The 17,839-nt window shown below is 36.4% G+C and overlaps 1 protein-coding gene across 51 annotated transcripts in view; it reads left to right on the forward strand.

Annotated features, from left to right (window-relative positions):
• Positions 1-17,560, forward strand: part of KRIT1 (KRIT1 ankyrin repeat containing) — a 47,005-nt gene extending 29,445 nt beyond the window's left edge. For 50 of the 51 annotated variants that reach the window (XM_077994855.1, XM_077994850.1, XM_077994863.1 and 47 more), the window contains 5 exons: positions 2,615-2,781; positions 3,411-3,498; positions 3,978-4,184; positions 16,148-16,264; positions 16,768-17,560. In XM_077994855.1, the coding sequence (XP_077850981.1) occupies positions 2,615-2,781; positions 3,411-3,498; positions 3,978-4,184; positions 16,148-16,264; positions 16,768-16,836 (648 nt within the window). In that variant the 3' untranslated portion in view covers positions 16,837-17,560. 51 annotated transcript variants of the gene reach the window in all.
• Positions 17,561-17,839: the final 279 nt, after the last annotated feature.

Here is a 17,839-nt window from a genome sequence, read left to right on the forward strand (position 1 = left end):
GGGAGGGAAGTTCTTACCAGTTAACAGACTTTCTCTTTGGGGTGATATAAACTACATGGAACTAGATAGTAGTGATGGTAGCACAATGTTGTGAACATAATTAATGCCACTGAATCTCACACTTAAAAATGGTTCAAATGACAAATGTTATATCTGTTTTACCCTATAACTTAAAAAAATGTATGATATCTATAAAATCTGCACATAATCTAAGTATACTCAGTCTGCCTTCTCATCCCAAGTAATATTTTAATAGTTCACTGGTAGAGAAAAGGAGCACTAATGATAATACTTGGATGATAAATAAATTGCATAATTTTAAAATAAAGGAGACTCAAGTAAAAAGGAAGCAAGGTTTAATAAGTTCTTATGGTAAACCAGAATGTCATGATAATCTGGTAAAGCAGTTGTGTTCTTTCACTTATTATATAATTAAGAAATTCCTGTTTGTACCATCTGAAAAACAGAATTACACATATTGTTTAGCATCATCCTTTTAGGATGAAAACATCCTGATTTCATTAGAAATGAAAAAAATGGAGACTAAAACTCCTTGAACATGGTATTGGGAATTGTAACTGTTATTATCTACTCATATTCTTCAAATATACGATGTCAGTTTTTATTAGAAAACATGCTTTCATTCAGTCTTTTTCCATTTTATTTTGAGAAATTTGAAAAGCCATAGGCATATTAAAAAGTAATACAGTTTACACCATTTACCATTCATTAGATCACTAGTTGTTAACAATTTGCTTTACTGTATTTACTTTCTTTGTGAATAATTTTAAAGTGAGTTGCAGGTGTCATTCCTACATATTTTGGCATGCATCTTCTAAGAATAAGGACATCTCTACCTATCACAATAACATTTCCAACCTAATAAAATTAATAATTCCATAATTACATAATATCTGATTCAAATTCAGATTTTTCCCAGTTGTTCCAAAATACTTTTATACCTCCCCGCCCCAGGACCTAGTCAAGGCTCATGCTTTATATTTGGATGTCTCTTTAGTCTCTTTTAATCTAAAACAATCCCCTTCATTTTTTTCCCATGAAATGTTTTTTTACTATTGCATACAGTGTTTTGAGATAGAAAAATAGTATTATTTCAGGTAATGTTGTAAAAATAATTTTTTATTTTTTATTTTTTTAGACAGAGTCTCTCTCTGTCACCCAGGCTGGAGTGCAGTGGCGCAATTTCGGCTCACTGCAAGCACTGCCTCCCAGGTTCACACCATTCTCCTGCCTCAGCCTCCCCAGTAGCTGGGACTACAGGTGCCCACCACCACGCCTGGCTAATTTTTTGTATTTTTAGTAGAGACGGGGTTTCACCGTGTTAGCCAGGATGGTCTCAATCTCCTGGCCTCATGATCCGCCCGCCTCAGCCTCCCGAAGTGCTAGGATTGCAGGCATGAGCCACTGCGCCTGGCCGCAAAAATCATTTTTATTCAAGCTTGGGATCATTGTGAATTGTATGTGGAAATACTTTAAGTATTTATTCAGAAACTTTATAACTGGTGACTGTGTACAAGTAGGAATGCATTCTGTAGGCCAGGAGTTCTCAATCTTTATTAATCTTATTGGATAAACTTTAAAGTTTTTAAAATTAAAAAAAAAAAAAAAAAAAAAAGATCTAGGCTAGGCACAGTGGCTAACACCTGTAATCCCAACACTTTGGGAGGCTAGGGTGAGAGCACTGCTTGAGCCCAGCCTAGGCAACATGGCAAGACCTTCTGTCTTCAAAAAATTTAAAAATTAGCCAGGTGTGGTGGTGCACACCTCTTGTCCCAGCTACTCGGGAGGCTGAGGCAGGTAGATAGCTTGAGCCCAGGAGGTCGAGGCTGCAGTAGGCCATGTTCACGCCACTGCACTCCAGCGTGGCTGGCAGAGCAAGACCCTATCTCAAAAAACAAAACAAACATTTACTCTTCTTGAATATTATTAATATTTGAAAGTACATAGTCTTTTTAGTCAAAATTTAAAATGTCTTACAACAGACTTTTTAAAAATGCATTTGTCCTTTGGAAATTAAGATACTTCCTTTTATCTTCTTTGAAGTCCACTGCTGTATTGTTTGAAGCACAGTTAATAGAAAAATGTTTCAGTAATACAAAAGTTTAGGTAAAATTTTGCTAAAAATTATCCATATTTATAAACTGATGATATTCTTAGACAACCAAGTTAGCAAACTATAGCTTATAGCCATATTTTGTCAGTTTTTGTATACCTCACAAGCTAATTTTTTTTGTTTTTTGATTGTTAAAAAAATCAAAAGAACAGTATTTCCTATCATGCGAAATTGTTTGAAATTCGTATTTCAGTGTTCCTACATAAAGTTTTATTAGAACACTGCTATACCCATTTGTTGATGTATCACCTGTGGCTTTCTTTGTGCTACAGTGCCAGAGTTGATTAGTTGCAACAGCAATTATATAGCTTCCAAAGCTTAAAATACTACTCTCTGGGCCTTAACAAAAAAATGTTTGCCAACCTTTGCTTAACAGCTCATTTATATACAAATGTGTAGTTTTTGCTTTTGCCATATTAAATTGTTCATTTGTAAAAAGAAATTGTAGCCTATAACCAAATTATACTTTTTTCTCTTAAGATTGAAGACCCGCTAGCTATTCTTATTCTCTTTGATGAAGCTAGATATAATTTATTGAAGGGCTTTTATACAGCTCCTGATGCTAAGTTGATAACATTGGCAAGTCTGCTTTTGCAAATAGTCTATGGAAATTATGAGAGTAAAAAACACAAGCAAGGTTTCCTAAAGTAAGTATTTAATATTATGCATGGTCTTGTGCTATGGTCAAGATTCTGTTTAACCAAGAAAGTTTAAAAATGTTATTAGAAAATATTTATATGTTACATTGGTTTGGAATTAAATAAGATAAGATGTAGAATGAGAAAAGAAAACATTATAGTAAAGCATTCTTAAAGTTACATTCTCCAAATGTACTTTTCTTATATTTGACTATAGTTTGATACACTTTATATTTTATCTTTTTTTATGCTTAAATAAGTTCACTAAAACCTGACTTGAATAAGTAGTAAAAACTTTTATAAGACAGATGTACTTAAGAATCCCACCATAAAAACTGGTTTGATGTTCAGTCTTTGAGAGAAAATACTGAGGTTTTAAGCATATCTGAATTTGGTTATTGTGGTTTTCAATTTTCAAAAATAGTTTCTGGTTATTGAAAGAAGAAACATTTATCTAAATTGATAATATGAGATTTGTGGCTTTTTGCTTAACATTTTTAGAGTTCTCTGATATTTTACAGCAAAGTATTTTTCAGCTTAAAAATTATGTTACTGAAAGCCATTTGTAACAGAATGATTACTATACTTTAGCTACTAAAGATGATTTATTTAAAGGATGTTGGTATGTGTGCTTACAGTGAAGAAAATCTAAAATCCATCGTACCTGTTACCAAACTGAAAAGTAAGGCACCTCACTGGACAAATCGCATACTTCATGAATACAAGGTAAGCTGTTTAATAGAAATGAAGATGCTTTATAGGCTAGTTGAAACTTTGTTAGTGTTATTAATATTTTAAACATAGGTAGATTAAATTTATAGTTCTGAAATTAAAAATGTATCTTCTAGTTCACAATGCTTGAAATTGAAAGTAGCAAGGTATTTTTATTTTTAGTAATATATAATCTTTTACTGAATACCTTCTGCATGCCGAATACGGTGGTAAGGACTAAACATAAAAATTTGAAATAATACACTATCCATGCCCGTGAAGCAATTAAAACCCAATAGCGTAGACAATATTTTTAGACCTCGATTTTTTTTTAATATTAACATCACAAGAGAAAAAGTATTCCTGATGTAATGTGCCATAATTTTATTCTTTGGGGCAGTCTTGATTTTAGAAACTGCTTAGTTGATCTATTTGGATTATCAATGGTACATTTTCCTTTCATATCTCTTATTTTTAATTTACTTTGTTTTTAGAATCTCAGTACAAGTGAAGGTGTCAGTAAAGAAATGCATCACCTTCAGCGCATGTTCTTACAGAATTGCTGGGAAATTCCTACTTATGGAGCAGCATTTTTCACAGGACAGATATTTACAAAGGCAAGCCCCAGCAATCATAAAGTCATCCCTGTGTACGTAGGAGTGAATATAAAAGGACTTCATCTCCTCAACATGGAAACTAAGGTAGATTTTCAGCTTTTTTTTTCACAAATCATGTTATATAATATCTGAAACAACAGTACTAACCTACATGAAGAATTTAGAAATGGCATATTTACAAGACTGTTCATTGCAACTCATTCATTACATAAGATGAAGGGGGACACTAAATCACTGTCAGTAAGGGGTTAATATTATATTACATTTCTGCTTTGGAATACCCTTCAGCCATAAAAAGGAATAAAGAGTATTTTTGTGTAGAATAATCTGCAATAGATATATTTAGTGAAAAAACAAGGTGCTGAACAATATGTAATATGCTGCCTACTCTTGGTATTAAAATGGGAGGAAATGAGGCTGATCTTTACATAAATACATATTGCTTGTGTATGCATAAAATATTTCTTGAAGCCTTTAGAGAAGGGAACCAGATAACTAGGAATAAAAGTAAGGAGGGAAACTTTTCATTACATACCTATCTAGTTCAGGCCACTATAACAAAGCCCGATAGACTGATTGGCTTATGAACAACAGAAGTTTATTTCTCACAGTTCTGGAAACTGGAAGTCTGAGATCAGTGCGCTAGTGGGGTTGGATTCTAGTGAGAGGGTTTTTCTGGGTTGGAGACTGCTGACATCTCCTTGTAGCCTCATATGGCAGAAAGAATGAGGGAGTTGTCTTGGGGTCCCTTTTATAAAGGCGTGAATCCCATTCATGAGGGCCCTGCTCTCATAAATTATGACATAATTACTTCTCAAAGGCTCTACCTCCCAATACCATCACACTAGGGGGTTGGGATTTCAACATACCAATTTTGGGAGGCAGGGCACAAACATTCAGTCCATAACAAGGCCATTTTGCAACTTAAAAGTTTTAACTCTGTGATTATGTTGCCTGTTTAAAACATTTGTTAGGTTAATTGAAAAAGACATGAAAAAAATATTATATGTGACACAAGGGCTTCACTTTGAAAAATTATAATTAGTACAAGAACCTTTTGGGGAGCAGGATGAAGTATGGAAGGGACTGAATATCCACTGGAATACTTCAGAGCTTCTTTATTGTTTTTTACATTTTAAAATTTTTTGATTTATGTATTTATTTTTTGAGACAGGGTCTCACTCTCTTCCCCAGGCTAGGGTTCAGTGGTGCAGTCATAGCTCGCTGCAGCTTTGAACTCATGGACTCAAGCAGTCCTCCTACCTCAGCCTCCTGAGTAGCTGGGACTACAGGCACATAACACCATGCCTGGCTTTTTTTTTTTCCCCCAGAGACGGGATCTTGTTATGTTGCCCAGTTTGGTCTCAAACTCCTGGCCTCAAGTGATCCTCTTGCCTCAGCTTCCCAAAGTGCTGGGATTACAAGCATGAACCACTGGGCCCCACTCATTTTTTAAATTGATACATAGTAGTTGTACATATTTATGAGGTACATTTCATATTTTGATACATGCATACAATAAATAATGATCAAATCAGGGTAATTAGGAAATTCACCTCAAATATTTATCATTTCTTTGTATTGGGAACATTTCAACTCATCTCTTGTAGCTATTTTGAAATATACAATAGATTATTAACTATAGTCACACTACTGTACTATGAAACACCGCAGCTTATTCATTCTATCCAACTGTATGTTTGTACCCATTAACTGACCCTCTCCCTATTCCTTCCTACGCTACCCTTCCCAGCTCTGGTAATCGTCATTCTACTCTCTACCTCCGTGACATCAATGTCTCACATATATGAGAACATAGGATATTTGACTTTCTGTGCCTGGCTTATTTCACTTAACAAAATGACCCCCAGTTCCATTCATGTTGTTGCAAATGACAGGATTTCATTCTTTTTTATGGCTGAATAATATTTCATTGTGCACACATACCACATTTTCTTTATTCATTCATCTGCTGGTAGACACTTAGGTTGATTCCATATATTTGCTATTGTGAATAATGCTGCGGTCAACATGGGGTTGCAGGATCCCACTGATTTCCTTTCCTTTGGAAGAATACTCAGTAGTGAGATTGCTGGTTCATATGGTAGTTTTATTTTAGTTTTTGAGAAACCTCTACACTGTTTTCCATAATGGCTCTATACTAGTTTATATTCCCACTAACTCCATATAAAAGTTCCCTTCTCTCTGCATCCTCACCAGCATTTGTTATGTTTTTGTCATTTTGATAATAGTCATTCTAACTGGGGTGGGATGAAATGTCATTATGGTTTTGACTTGAACTTCCCTGATGAGTACTCATGGTGAGCATTTTTAAATATACTTCTTGGCCATTTGTATGTCTTCTTTTGAGAAATGTTTATTCTAATCATTGCCCACTTTATAATGGGATATGTTCTTTTGCTGTTGAATTGTTTGATTTCCTTGTAAATTTTGGATATTAGTCCCTAGTCTAATGAACACTTTGAAAATATTTTCTTCCATTCACCACATTGTCTCTCACTCTGTTGATTGTTAACATTAACTGTGCAGAAGCTTAATAGTTTAAATAGCCCCATTTGTCTGTTTTTGTTTTTGTTGCCTATGCTTTTGAAGTCTTTGCCTAGACCAATGTCCAAAAGCATTTGCCTTATGTTTTCTTCTACTAGTTTTATACGTTCAGGTCTTACATTTAGGTTTTTTATCCATATTGACTTGATTTCTGTATATGGTGAGAGATGGAGTCTAGTTTTATTCTTGTGCATGTGGGTATCCAATTTTTCCAGCACCATTTATTGAATGGGGTGTTTTTTCCCCAATGTTTGTTCCTGGTACCTTTGTTGAAAATGAGTTGGCTGTAAATACATGGATTTATTTCTGGGTTCTCTGTTCCATTGGGATCTGTATTTACAATAATATCATGCTGTTTGGTTACTGTAGGTTTGTGTAGTTTATTTTTTGAAATTAGGTAGTGTGATGCCTCCAGCTTTGTTCTCTTTTTCTCACTATTGGTTTGGCTATTTGGAATATTTTGTTATTCCAAATGAATTTTAGAATTTTGTTTTATTTCTGTAAAGCATGTCATTGGTATTTCAATAAAGATTGCATTGAATTACTTGATTGCTTTGGGTAATACTGCTGTTTTATTTTTTATTTATTTATTTTGAGACAGAGTCTTGCTTCATCGCCCAGGCTGGAGTGCAGTGGCATGATCTCGGCTCACTGCAACCTCCATCTCCTGGATTCAAGCAATTTTCCTGCCTAAGCCTCCCAAGTAGCTAGGATTACAGGCTTGCACCACCATGCCCAGCTAAGTTTTTTGTTTGTTTGTTTGTTTGTTTTGGTTTTTTTTTTTTGGTATTTTTAGTAGAGACAGGGTTTCACCATGTTGGCCAAGCTGGTCTTGAATTTCTGACCTCAGGTGATCCACCCACCTCGGCCTCCCAGAGTGGTGGGATCACAGGCATGAGCCACCACAACTGGTCTATATTGCTATTTTAACAATATTAACTCTTCCAATCCATAAGCATGGATATCTTTCCAATTTTTGGTGTCCTCTTGAATTTCTTTCATCAGTGTTTTGTAGTTTTAGTTACAGAGGTCTTCCACTTTTTTAGTTAGATTTATTCTCAGGTATTTAATTTTTTTTAGTAGCTATAGTAAATGAGAGTGCTTTCTTGATTTCTTTTTCAGCTGGTTCATTATTGGTGTATAGAAATGCTAGTCATTTCTGTATGTGAATTTTGTGTCCTGCAACTTTATTGAATTTGTTTTATCAGTTCTATTAGTTTTTTGGTAGAGTCTAGGTCTTTCTGTATATAAGATCATGTCATCTGCAGAGAGGGACAGTTTGACTTCCTGTTTACCAATTTATATGGCTTTTATTTCTTTCTCTTGCCTGATGGTCTGTCTAGGACTTCCAGTACTTCCAGTACTGCGTTGATTAAGAGTAGTTGAGGCTGGGTGCAGTGGCTCATGCCTGTAATCCCAGCACTTTGGGAGGCCGAGGCGGGTGGATCACGAGGTCAGGAGATCGAGACCATCCTGGCTAACACGGTGAAACCCCGTCTCTACTAAAAATACAAAAAAATTAGCCGGGCGTGGTGGCGGGCGCCTGTCCCAGCTACTCGGGAGGCTGAGGCAGGAGAATGGTGTGAACCTGGGAGGCAGAGCTTGCAGTGAGCCGGGATTGTGCCACTGCACTCCAGCCTGGGCGACAGAGCAAGGCTCTGAGTAGTTGAAAGTGGGGTATCCTTGTCTTATTCTAGTTCTTATAAGAAAGGCTTTCAGCTTTTCCCCTTTCAGTATGATATTAGCTGTGGGTTTGTCATATATGGCCTTTATTGATTGAAGTATGTTCCTTCTATGTGAATTCGCTGAGAGTTGTTTTTTTTTTCATCATGAAAGGATCTTGAACTTCATGAAGTTCTTTTTTCGCACTTATTGAAACTATTGTATGGTTTTTGTCCTTCATTCTATTGATTGTATCACATTTATTAATTTGCATATGTTGAATCATCCTTGCCTCCCAGGCATAAATCCCATTTGATCATGGTGTGTTATCTTTTTCATGTGTTGTTGGACTCAGTTTGGTAGTATTTTGTGGATGATTTTTGCATCTGTGTTTATCATGACTGCTGGACTCTTGTTTTCTTTTTTTTGTTGTGTCTTGTCTGGTTTTGTTATTGAAATGATGCTGGCCTCATTGAATGAGTTAGGAAGAATCCTCTTCAGTTTTTTGGGCCATTTTGAGAAAATTGGTATTAGTTCTTCATTATAGGTTTGGTAGAATTTAGCGGTGAAGTTACCTGGTTTCTGTTTGTTGAGAGACTTTTTGTTTCCAATTCAACCTCATTACCAAGAATTTATCTGTTGAGGTTTTCTTTTCCTTACTGGTTCAATATCGGTAGGTTGTCTGTGTCGAGGAATTTGTCTTTTTCCTCTAGGTTTTCCAATTTGTTAGCCTATCATTCATTGGTCCTAATAGTCTATAACGATTCTTTATTATTTCTGTGGTCTCAGTTATAATGTCTCTTTTATCATTTATGATTTTGTGTATTTGGATTTTCTTTTCCTCTTGGTTAGTCTACCTAACAGTTTACTCATTTTGTCTTTTTGAAGAACCAACTTTTTATTTTGTTGATCCTTTGTAATTTTTTTTTCTTTTTTCTTTTTTAGTCTTTCTTCCTTTTAGTTCTGGTCTGATCTTATTTCTTTCCTTCTGCTAATTTCAGGGTTGGTTTTTTTCTTGCTTTTCTAGTTCCTTGAGGTGCATCGTTAAGTATTTGAGATCTTCCTACTTTTTTGCCATAGATGTTTATTGCAGTAAACTTCCGTCTTACACTGCTTTTGCTATATCCCTTAGGTTTTGGTATATGGTGTTTTCATTTTCATTGCATTTGAGAAATTTATTTCCTTCTTAATTTTTTAATTGACCCAATGGTCATTCAGTAGCGTGTTGTTTAATTTCCATTTATTTGTACAGTTCCCAAAATTTCTTTTGTTGTTGATTTATAGTTTTATTTCATTGTGATCTAAGATACTTTTACAAAATTTATTGGGACTTGTTTTTTGGCCTAACAGATGGTCTATCCTGGAGAATGTGTATTCTGCAGCTGATGGATGAAATGTTTTGTAAATGTCTGTTAGATCCATTCATTTATTTGTTTGTTTGTTTATATTTTTTTAGAGACAGAGTCCTGCTCTGTCACCTAGGCTGGAGTACAGTGAGCAATCTCAGCTCACTGTAAAACCTATGTCTCCTGGGTTCAAGCAATTCCCCTGCCTTAGCCTCTTGAGTAGCTGGGATTACAGGCGTGTGCCACTACACCTGGCTAATTTTTGTATTTTTAGTAGAGATGGGGTTGTTGCCCAGGCTGGTCTCAAACTCCTGGCCTCAGGTGATCCATCCACTTTGGCCTCCCAAAGTGCTGGGATTACAGGCGTGAGTCACTGCACCTGGCTGTTAGATCCATTTAGTCTAAAGTGCAGTTTAAATCCAGTGTTTCTTTGTTAATTTCTTTTGATCCATTCAGTGTTGAGAGTGGGGTGTTGAATTCCCCAACTATTATTGTATTGGAGTCTGTCTTTCCCTTTAGATCTAATAACAATGGCAAAAATCGCAGTTACTTTTGCACCAACCTAATATAAAGCCTTTTTTTTTTTTAACTTTTAGCATTTTAAATACATCATGCTAGGCTCTTCTGGCTTGTAGTTTCTTCTGAGAAATCTGTTGTTTGTTTGATGGCAATGTCCTTATATGTGACCTGATGCATTTCTCGTATGGTTTTTAGAATTCTCTCGTCTTTGAGTTTTGACAGTTTGACTGTAACATGCCTTGGGAAAGACCTTTTTAGGTCAGATCTGCTTGGGTATATTTGATGTCTACATCTCTTATAAGACTTAGGGGGTTTTCAGCTGTTGTCTTTCTCCATTTCTTCTCCTTCTAAAATCTCAGAATTCAAACGTTTGGTCACTTTATGGTGCCCTCACATGTCACATTGGCTTTCTTCATTTTTTTAATTTCTTTTCTTTTCTTTTCTTTTCTTTCTTGTCTGCCTGGGTTAAGATACCTTCAGGTTTACAGATTCTTTATTCTGCTTGATCTAGTGTATTGTTGAAGCTCTCAGTTGTGCTTTTTATTTCATTTATTGAGTTCTTCCATTCTAGGATTATATACTTTTGTTATCTTATATATCTTAGATCACACTGAGTTTCTTTAATATCATTATTTTGATTTTTTTATTAGGCTTTTCAAAATTTTGGGGGAGGATCTATTACTGAAGAATTATTGTTTTCCTTTGAAGGTGTCATGTTTTCTTGCTTTTCAATGTTTTTTGTATTCTTATGTTTATATCTGTACATCTGATGTCACTTCTTCCTATTTTATGCCTTGGCTTTTGTAAGGAAAGACTTTTTCCTATAGATGTAGCTATAGTGTTGGTTAGATACGGTGCTTTGGCTTTGATTCTGGGTGAGTGCAGTAGTATAGTCTCCGTATGATTTCTTCAGCTTTAATGAGCATTAGTTGTGTCTGTGAGTCCCTCAGTGGCTTAGACTGTGGTTGTTAATGAAGGCTGTAGTAGGCTTTTCTGGGGACTGTGACTCCAGGCAGGCCAGTGCTCAGGCACTAGTAGTTGTGCCAGTCGGCAGGGGATGCCTTTCCTCAGGCCCCTAGATAGTGCATGTGGGCACCAGCAGGCATAGGCAGAGCATAACAATCCTTAAGCCCCCAGATGACATGTACAGACACCAATAGCAGGCGGAACAGGCGTGTCATCAGGCCCTCTGATGGTGTGTGCAGACAATGGCAGCAGCATGCTAGTTGAGTCAGTCCTCAGGCCCTTAGATGCTTAGGCACAGTTGACAGTGGCAGTGGGCAGGGCTTGTCCTCAGGATCCTAGACAATGTGTGCTGGTGGCAGTGGTGGGCATGGCAGGCTTGTCTCCAAGCCCACCTCTGGTGTTTGCAGGTGCTGGTAGCAGGCAGGTGGGTTGACCTCCTGGCACTATGTGCACAGGTGACAGCAGCGGTAGGTGGGTCAGACCCTTTTCAATCCCACTTTAGAGCTCTTCAGTTAGAAGTTAGTGTATGGTGCTCCTTTTTCTAACCATAAGTCATTATAAAATACAGGTTTATCAATTATTTTTTAGCATATTTAACACATTTAAATGGGATGAACAGCTTTTTAGTTTATAATAGGAAGCTAATAAAAATCAAATCTAATTTGTTTTGTTTTTTGAGACAGAGTCTTGCTCTGTCACCCAGGCTGGACTGCAGTGGTGTGATCTTGGCTCACTACAACCTCTGCCTCCTAGGTTCAAGCAGTCCTCCCACCTTAGCCTCTCAAGTAGCTGGGCTTACAAGCATGAACTACCATGCCCACCTAATTTTTGTGTTTTTAGTAGAGACAGGGTTTCACCACGTTTACCAGGCTGGTCTCAAACTTCTGACCTCAAGTGATCCACCTTCCTCGTAATTTGTTAATTAAGATTTGTTAAGAATAGACCAAATCGGTTAAAGTAATAAGCTTATGCATTTTTTAAAGGCATTTAGATTAGGAAATTTCATCGTAGTTTTTATTTTCCTCATTTTTGTGTCCTTTTTTTTTTTTTTTTTTTTTTTTTTGAGATGAGTTTTGCTCTTGTTGCTCAGGCTGGAATGCAATGGTGCGATCTTGGCTCACTGCAACCTCTGCCTCTGGGGTTCAAGCGATTCTCCTGCCTCAGCCTCCCAACTAGATGGGATTACAGGCATGTGCCACCATGCCTGGCTGATTTTGTATTTTTAGTAGAGAGGGGGGTTTCTCCATGTTGGTCAGGCTGGTCTTGAACTCCTGACCTCAGGGTATCCGACCATCTCGGCCTCCCAAAGTGCTGGGATTACAGGCATGAACCACCGTGCTCACCCCTTTATGTGTCTTAATAGGTCTTTATAATCACATAACTTCCTGAAATATCCCAGTCATAGTTTAGTCATTTTATATTAATTTTCAGGGTCATCTTTAAGGGCAACAGTTACTTTGATAGATATACGTGTGAATGGAGATAAACTATCTGGGAACATAGGGTGGAATAGGGTCTGAGTTTAGTAATTGACCTGGAGCTTAATTGCTTGAAGTCTCTTCTAGCAGGGGTCCCCAACCCCCAGACCATGGACTGGTACTGGTCCATGGCCTGTAAGGAACCGTGCCACACAGCAGGAGATGAGCAGCAAGCGAAGCTTCATCTATATTTACAGCCACTCCCTATCACTTGCATTACCATCTGAGCTTTGTCTCCTGTCAGATCAATGGTGGCATTACATTCTCATAGGAACATGAACCCTCTTGTGAATTGCACATGCAAGGGATCTAGGTTGCATGCCTGTTAGGAGAGTGTAATGCCTGATGATCTGTCACTGTCTTCCATCACTCCCAGATGGGACCATCTAGTTGCAGGAAAACGAGCTCAGGGCTCCCAGTGACGTTACGTTATGGTGAGTTGTATATTTCATTACATATTACAATATAATAGTAATAGAAATAAAGCGCACTATAAATGAAATGCGCTTGAATCATCCCAAAACCATCCCCCACACCCGTGTCTGTGGAAAAATTGTCTTCCACGAAACCGATCCCTGGCACCAAAAAGGTTGGGGACGGCTCTCTTCCAGTCACCTTGCTTTTAGGTCATTTGCTTACCATTTTCTTTTTCTTTCCTTTTTTTTTTTTTTCCTTAGGACACAGTCTCACTCTGTTGCCCAGGCTGGAGTGCAGTGGCACCATCATAGCTCACTGCAGCTGCAAACTTCTAGGCTTAGGCAATCCTCCTGCCTCAGCCTCCCAAGTAGTTGGGACTATAGGCATGTGCCACCACACCCTACTAATTTATTATTTGTAGAGATAGGGTCTCACTTTGTTGCCCAGGCTGGTCTCAAACTCCTGGTCTGGGCAACAAATTGAGACCCTATCTCTACAGGGTGATTCTCCCACCTTGGCCTCACAAAGTGCTGGGATTACAGGTGTGAACCACCACACCATCATTTTCTGTTAAAACTATTTTGCCCACACAAAATAGGCTACTGTTTATTAGCATGTAACCACTTTTCTATATCTCTTGTACTAAGTTAATTAAAGGAAATGAAGAAGAAATGCCCCCCACCATTTCAAGAAATTTTTCCTCTGCTGTTTAAGAGCATTTTATACCAACATCTGCAAATCGTTCTTCGTAGAACTGGATGGTGATGCTGTGCCATTTCTCTAAACTATATTTTATGTTTGTTAGCTTTCCAATTTTTGGCAGTAATACAAAGTTTTATATAGTATTCAAATGAAGGTTTAGCAATATTATTTAACACTTAAATATACCATTTCATATTATATATAATACTCTGAGCCAGGAGTCAAATAAATGAGATAGCAGTAACAGACAGAAGGATGACAGTAATATTCTTAATTAACAGTCTGCTTTTTTCTTAGATAAGAGATTCAGTTTCTTGAACTATAAATAGGAATGCTATTCTTGGGTATCTAAAAAGGTGATTGAACCAAGGAGTAAAGATATTTTCTATCCATCTAGTCATTACCTTGTTCTCTGTAAACCACTGATAAATTTATGGCACCTTTGAAAGGTTTAAGATAATTACATATTTCAGCCATCAAATGTGGGAACAACCAGCTCGTCCTCAGTTGTCTTAGATTCACCAAGATCTATTAGGATTGCATTCCACAAGCTTTGCAAAAATAGAGCAAACACCTTCATCTGCAAAAATACCTTCATTTGCATTTAAAACACTACATGGGATACATTAGCATCAGAGATACTCAGGAAAAGCCATGGGACACAGTTGTGTTTTTTATATCAATTATTTCTACCTTCTATAACTACAGGCTCAGTACTTTTGTTGGAAATTTGACTTCCATAATTGAGAAGTAACTATACTACAGTTGTATTTTTTTCTGTATATTGAGCTGTTTTGAAGCCATATTCATGGACTATTTTGTGGCTTTTGAATAAAGAAGTTTCAGTTGATTGATTTAAAAGAAAAGGCAGTTTAAGGTAGTATGATATCTTGACTCTTTCAGTCTGTACCTTGATAAGTAGCTATTTTAGTGTATTCTATGTATAAGGTTATATTTTACAATATAAATGTAGATAGCCATTTTTAAAAGATACTATTAGTTTTTCCTTATACTTAATGTATACTCGCATAAATTATCTGTGTTTCATTCACAGAACCTCACTTTATTTTATTTATTTATTTATTTATTTAGACGGAGTCTCACTGCTGCCCAGGCAGGAGTGCAGTAGGGCAATCTCGGCTCACTGCAACCTCCACCTCCCAGACAGAACCTTACTTTAAAAATCTCCTAACCCATTATCTTTCTGGCATATTCTTAGTTTAGTATTTGTGGTCAATATTATAAGAATTGCTATTTATAGAAAATGTTTCTAAACATAGGTATCTTAAAAATGCCATGGACCACTTCTTTGTTTATATGTACACAAAGAATATACGTTTAGGGCAAGAAAATGGAAGTTACTGCTAGGAGAGAATTGTTATTAACAAGGATATATTGAATGCTTATATACAATATTATAATAGGAAAGTATAGGAATCATTAATACTGCTTTATAAATAGTTCTGTTGTTGGCTGGTCCTTGTGCAGTAGTGTTTACAACTATTTGATCACAACCAATCACAGTTCTTCCCCACTCCCATTGCTTCACTTGACTGTCCTTAAAAAAGAAAAGCTCTGTTGAATTTATGAAAGGTATGTTAGTAATTTTTTAAATTATGCTTACTTTTACAATAAATATATCAGTGTACTTATTTTCAGTGGGATAAGATTGTCTAAGTCAACATGTTAACCCAGTTGCATAAACTACAGATCTGAAAGTACTATGTAAATATCCAAAAGAAAGATACTGAATAAAGAGATAGTTTTTAACCTGCAGAAAGAAAACAAAGGTGGTACCTTTCATTATCCTGAAAGCCATGGATAGAATTGACATCTTTAAAAATTTTTGTCAATCTTATACAACAAATATTGCTCACGGCAGTCTCCTGAGAGTCTACCAATCTATATGATTCTGTGCTGCAGGCTGTGTGAGGTTAGTGCAGGGTGCTTTGAAAAGGCTTCATTAAAACATTCTGGGAAACCATCATTCTCCGCAAACTATCACAAGAACAGAAAATCAAACACCGCATGTTCTCACTCATAGGTGGGAGTTGAACAATGAGGAATATGTGGACACAGGGAGGGGAATGTCACATTCCAGGGTCTGTCAGGGGGTTGGGGGCTAGGGGAGGGATAACATTAGGAGAAATACCTAATGTAGGTGACGGGTGGATGGGTGCAGCAAACCACCATGGCACGTGTGTATATCTATGTAACAAAACTGCACATTCTGCACATGTACCCCAGAACTTAAAAGTATAATAATTTTTTTAAAAAAGCATTCTGAATCATTATATTTAGACCAGACTACATCAGTGTAGATAGTAAGAAAAAATAGGTGATGTTTTTAATATATATTTTAATATAATTATTTCCAATTATGTTGCAGGCTTTACTCATCAGTCTTAACTATGGTTGTTTTATGTGGCAATTGGGAGATGCTGATACTTGTTTTCAGATCCATAGCATGGAAAATAAAATGAGCTTTATAGTACATACAAAACAGGTAAGTATCATTTATTTTGGACTTGTAATAATGAACTATTGTGTTAGTAAAGTTACTTCTTTTTTTTAAAGTGGCATCCATGTAACTTCAAGGAAAACCTGTAATATTCCATGAAATTAAAATATTTAAGACCAAGGAAAAAAGCCAGGCCTTCTGAGCAAGGAAGAATCAGAAACTTATCTGAATAGTTTGTTTCAGTTTTATAACAAACTCTTTTGCCATGTCTTTTCATTCTGGTCAGTATTACCTGTCTCTTTTATCAAGTTATTAGGTAGTCTTCCATCTCCTTGACCTACCTGTGCCCCCTAGCTGTATCCAGCAGATTGCGTCTTAAGTCCCTTCAAAAAGCCTGAGTAAATATCCCCTCTATACTCTTTCTTAACAAGCTGTCTCATGATAAGAAAGTTCCCTTTCAAATAGATAGGGAACTGCCCAGTGTCATGAATGTCCTTTAAACATTCTTACATGTTTTATATTTATTATTGACATGTTTTACTTTGTAGGCTGGTCTCGTGGTAAAACTGTTAATGAAGCTAAATGGACAGTTAATGCCCACTGAAAGAAATTCATAAAAGAGAAGTAACTGTTACTCAAGCCACCACATTTTGTAATGCAGAATTTTTTTCCGTGAAAGACTTCTTAAAAGATTACTTTGGCCAAGCATGGTAGCTCGCCCCTGTAATCTCAGCACTTCGGGAGGCTGGGGCAGGCAGATCACCTGAAGTCAGGAGTTTAAGACCAGCCTAGCCAACACGGTGAAACCCTGTCTCTACAAAAATACAAAAATTAGCTGGGCGTGGTGGCGGGCGCCTATAATCCTAGCTACTAGGGAGGCTGAGGTGGGAGAATCGCTTAAACCCAGGAGGTGGAGGTTGTAGTGAGCCAAAATTGCGCCGCTGCACTCCAGCCTGGGTGACAGAGCAAGACTCCATCTCAAAAAAAAAAAAAAAAAAAATTACTTTCAACAAGGCATTTAGTTTCTTGTAATATATATGTACACTATTACATTGTACAGAATCTGTACTTATGTTTGGTGTGTAATATACCAATTAGTTTTATATAATATCCTCATAAGCTATTCTAATTTTTGAGAGAAACACAAAAAGTTATAGATTGATAGTCTGTATAATAGACAAAATAGTAAGCTTTATAAAAAGTTATTTTTGGTAAATGGTAAAGAATTTGGAGTGGAATGTGATGAGATTAAAATGTAGCTTTGGTATAACTTCATGTGTATTTCAAAATATACTGAACGTCAACATGATTTGAATAAAGAAAATGTATTTTCTACTTGAACCATATGACACTTATTTAAAACAGTTTTCTGCAGTCTGTAAACATTTCTCAACATTTTTTTAAAAGTCTTAAAATGTAAATCTGATATATGGTAATGTTTCTCAAAGTATAGTACATGAACTTGCATCATAATTACCTATGTGCCTTTTAAAAATGAAGATTTCAGAGACCCACTCCAAACAAGAGCATTCACTCTGGAAGTAGCATGGCCTTGTGAACTTAACTTTGGTTTTGTTTTTGCTTTTTTGCTGTTAAAATAAGTCCAGACCCAATAAGGAA

Source organism: Macaca mulatta, chromosome 3, assembly GCF_049350105.2.
Source record: "Macaca mulatta isolate MMU2019108-1 chromosome 3, T2T-MMU8v2.0, whole genome shotgun sequence".
NCBI classification, from domain to species: Eukaryota; Metazoa; Chordata; class Mammalia; order Primates; family Cercopithecidae; genus Macaca; species Macaca mulatta.